Source organism: Vicugna pacos, chromosome X (assembly GCF_048564905.1).
Source record: "Vicugna pacos chromosome X, VicPac4, whole genome shotgun sequence".
Lineage (NCBI taxonomy): Eukaryota > Metazoa > Chordata > Mammalia > Artiodactyla > Camelidae > Vicugna > Vicugna pacos.
Window position 1 is genome coordinate 78121525 of NC_133023.1, and position 4561 is coordinate 78126085.

The following is a 4561-nucleotide window of genomic DNA, read 5'->3' on the forward strand; positions in this document are numbered from 1 at the left end:
TGCTGATAAACTGATTTTTAAAGAGATTATGTCTCATCATTAGGTTTATACTTCTAAATAAGAGATCGAGGAAAGCTGAAACCGAGATTCTGTCACAAGTGCTCAGAAAGTGTTTAGTAAGTGCTCACAATGATTTCATAGGTGATCAAGCTCTTTAAGTAATACTTGTTCAGTTTTGAAAAAATGAGAAAATAGAGATAAGAAAAATTATTGATAATTCTATGATAGATACCTTAATTTTTACTTTATATATTTTAGATTGTGTTCATATATAAAATATATATAACTTTAAGAAAAAAAAGAACGCTTTTTTAAACTGCTTTATTAACATCACAATATATAATGAACATCTTTTCATGCAATAGATAAAACTCTCCTGCTGACAGAAATTTATGGATTGGGTCAAAAACAACAATTAGAAGCTGGTAAGAGGAGACCCACAAGAAACAAGTAACATCAAAAGGCTTACAACAAAGATACATCACGAACATGTAAGTTTAGGAAGCAGGTGTGTTTCCCTATCAACTTCAGGGAAAACATCAGGATTCAAGGCATAAGGCAAAACTCATCATGATGGTCATGGTGAGGGGGATCAGTGCTAACTGCCCTCAGACTATGACTCAACTGCTTTTCCCTCAGCTTTTCCATCAGCTGTCTCACCTCCTCCCCAATCCTCTCCATATTCTCTTCTCTCATCCTTGCCTGTGGCTCTCCAACCCTCTGAGTCATATCCCATCTATACTGCAGGATGGGCTGCCTAACACGGAACCGCCTACGATTTCCTCTAGGTACACGATATTCACCAGCTTTCAAAAGGAGGGCCAATGGCTCTCCTTTATTAGCATCTTGTTCCTTTTCATCTGTTTTTTCATTTCCCTCATTGGAGTTTTCCATGTTGATATTTTTCAGCATCTGTTCCTCTTTGGACGCCATCGCTCCTAGGAGACAACAGACAAGAGAAGGGACTATTTTCTTGGTGGACCGATCAGCACCGAGGACAGAGGCCCTACTACGCACTTCTCAAGATAAGGAGCCCCGGATGTCAACGGCTTTTCAAATTTTCATTTTCCCACCTGAGAGGCTCCCTACGCCCGGTAGGGGGCCGACAGTCCGAGCTCTCCCCCCTCCCTCACCCAAAACCCACCATTTTCCCTGCCGATCCATGCCCAGGCCTCTGCAGGCACCAAAATGGAGGACGGGGTTGGGTGGGGGCAGCATTTGGGGTCTCGGGGTTTTCCACCCGTTGCCTACCCCCTCCTTCCCCCGCTGTCCCCCGCACCGACCTGGGCCTATCCTTGCTGTCTCCTGCTTCTCCCGATGCTCGCCACGAGTGCGCCGCCGCGACACTTAGACCCGCAGACCTGCAGAGGGCCGGGGTCGGGGGGTAGGGCAGGGGGCTGCCGCAGCCGGGAGCTCGGCCCCCTCCCGGCCGTGCGCCCCCAACCCGGGCCGCCCGCGCCCCCACCCTCGGCCACCCCCAACCCCGACTCCGAACACCATTTTCCCCACCGAGAAGAACGGGGGCGGGGCGGGGGTGTCGGCAAGGCTCGCGGTGCAGCGGGAGGCAGGTGTTCGCGAGGGGTCGCCGCCGCAGGGCCGTCCAGCCCGCCCCCACCCCCGGGCAGGCCTACGGTTTTCTGCGGCCGAACGCCAGGCCGCCGGGGCCGTGGGGGCTGCGGTCTCCGCCCCGGGGCAGCCGGACCCCGGGGGAGGGTCCGCGAGCCGCGTCCGTTCGCCCGCGCCACCTCCGGAGACCCTTCCCGGGGACCCCCTCCAGGTCCCTTACCTGCTGCCTCTCCGCCTCCTACTCTTGGGGTCCTCCCCCGGCCCGCACTCCCTCAGGGCCACCGGGAACACGGACCGACAGCGAGCGAGTGACGGTCAGCTCTGAGGCTATAGCGAGGGGCGTGCGAGTCGGCGCCGGCCGGTCACGTGGGGCCTTCGTCACAGAGAGCGGCCACGCCCCCGCCTGCCTCCGCCCGCCCCCCCACCTCCCCGGCCCCCGGGTCCCTTCTCAGGGCACCGGCAGGCCTCGTGGGTTCCCGGGCTTTTCTCTGCCTGCCACGGAAAGGCAGTATCTTCTCGGAGGGCCGTTAGCCGTTCCCACTTCTCTGGGGACTTGTCTTTCCCCTCCTCTGCGCCCAGGATACGCCTCCTTCCACCTGCTGTCCTTTCTGCTACCAATGCTCTCCATTTTCCCTCCACTAAAATGCATAGAAGAAACGTGTCCGGAAGAGCCCGGGAGGGTGGATTTAAAAAAATTCTTAATGTCTCTCTGTTTTATTCCTTTTATTTTAAACTAAAACAGTCAATGTACTTTTTTTAAAAAAAGAAAAAGTTATTTTTATTTGCAAAACAGGAATAAAGTTGGGAGAAAAAAACCCAACCACCTGTCTCTCTTGCTAAGTCATTACATAAATATAGACTACAGGCAGCTACGTTTTTAGAACTTGGAAAAGGACAGGGCAGCTGATGGCTCCTCTTGTGAGGGGCCCCTAGATACATGAGGCCCTTACATGAGGTGAGTCAGTAAATGTGTAGTGCCATAGAGTCTTGTTTGTTTTTAAAAACTAGAACAACAGAAATGCCTTCACAAATTTCTGGTTCAAAAGGCAATAACCATGTCTTTATTTGCAAGTCGCATGGTCATGTATTTATAGAATTTTAAGGGAGCTAACAATAAACCTACTACAGGACTAAAAATTTAATTTAGTACAGTTGCAGTTGTAGATAGATACACAAAAACTAAATTCTGTTCCTGTAGGCTAGCAATGAAAAATTGGAAATCGAAATTGTGTGCGTGCGTGTGTGTGTGTGTGTGTGTGTGTACGAAATGTATGATAGCTTCCATGAAATATTTAGGAATAAATGTAAGGAAACATAGAAAACTTACACACTGAAACTACAAAACTGCTGAAAGCACTGAAGATCAAAATAAATGTGAAAATAAACCATTATTCTAGATCAAGAAATTCAGTACTGTCAAGATATTAATTCTCTCCAAATTGATCTATAAACTCAGTGCAGTCAAAATCAAAAGCACAGCAGATGTCTGTATAAATTGACGAACTTACCTCCAAACTTTTATGGAAATGCAAAGAACCTATAATAGACAAAGTAATTTTGAAAAGAAAACCACAAATCTGGAGAATTGCGTTATCTAATTTCCAGACTTACAATGTAGTGTACAAGGTAGTGTAGCTGTGGAGTGTATATAGACATTGGATTTATCAAAATTAAAAACTTCTGCTCTTTGAAAGATATGGTTAAGAAAAGAAAGCAAGAAGCTGGGAGAAAATACTTATAAAATGTGTAACAAAGTGTTTGTATCCAAACAATATATAAAGAGTTCTTAAATTTCAAAATAAGAAGGCAAACTGCAATTTAAAAATGATCAAAGATTTGAATAAGAGTTTCACAAAAGTACATATACAAATTATCAATGAGCCCATGGAATGATGCTCAATCTCATTAATTGTCAGAAAAATGTAAAAAAAAAAACTCAGTATGAATATCACTGCACACTCATCCCAATAGCTAAAATTAAAAAGTCTGACAATCCAAAGTATTTCTGAGGACATGGAACAACTGGTACTCTCATTCATTGCTGGTCAGAAGTTCAACCACCTTGAAAGACTTCTTGACATTTTCTTGAAAAGTTAAATATTCCATAAATTCCACTCTTAAGAATTATCCCTAACAGAATTTAAAACGTATTTCCTCAAAAATATTTGCATGGGAATGTTCACAGCAGTTTCATTAATGATAGCTCCAAAGTGGATACAATTCAAATGTCCATCAAGAAATCAATAGACAAACAGATTGTGATGTGTTTATGCATTAGAATACTACTAAGCAGTAAGAAGGAACAAACTACTGGCACAAGCAGTAACAGAGATGCACTTCAAAAAATACTATACTCAGGAAAAGGTATCAGACACAAGAGTTCGTTCTGCATGATTCCACTTATATAAAGTTCTAGAAAAGGCAAAACTAAATTATATTGATATAAATTTAAAAGGATCATTGTTTGCCTGACTTGAAGGTTATGATTTTTCTGACTGTAGAAGGGCATAACAGAACTTCCTCAGCTGAGGGAAATGTTCTCTCTCGATGGAGTAGTGACTTCACTGGCAAATACATTTGTTGAAATCATTGAATTGTATAGTTAAAATGTGTATATCATATTGTATCTAAATTATACCCCAATAAAGGTGATTAAAAAATCAAATATCTAGGAATACATCTAATTAAATACTTGTAAGACCTCTACATTGAAAATTATAAAATGATTTTTAGAAACATTAAGGGTCTAAATAAGTGTAGAAATATGTATTGGAAGACTCAATACTTTAAAGTCAATTATTCACAAATCGATCTATAAGTTCAAAGCAATCCATATAAAAATCTCAGCAGGTTATTTTTTTGTTGACCAGCAGATTCCAATTATGTATACAAAAATGCAAAGAAAGAGTCAAATATAGCCAAGACAACCTTCAAGAAGAGCGCTTTAACACTTCGTACTAGATACCAAACTTAATACAATGCTATAGTGAATAAA

At 43.4% G+C, this 4561-nt stretch overlaps 1 protein-coding gene across 1 annotated transcript; it reads right to left on the reverse strand.

Annotated features, from left to right (window-relative positions):
- Positions 1-305: 305 nt before the first annotated feature.
- On the reverse strand, positions 306-1925 carry LOC102528403 (protein BEX2). Its single transcript, XM_072955751.1, has 3 exons — positions 1787-1925; positions 1284-1361; positions 306-938 (listed from the first exon to the last, which is right to left on the reverse strand). Exon 3 carries the CDS (start codon positions 931-933, stop codon positions 547-549), a length of 387 nt encoding a protein of 128 aa, XP_072811852.1. The 5' UTR covers positions 934-938; positions 1284-1361; positions 1787-1925; the 3' UTR covers positions 306-546.
- Positions 1926-4561: the final 2636 nt, after the last annotated feature.

What these genes read in the sequence shown, in the direction of transcription:
- LOC102528403 (XM_072955751.1), bottom strand. Translation starts at nt 933, where the DNA reads ATGGCGTCCAAAGAGGAACAGATGCTGAAAAATATCAACATGGAAAAC.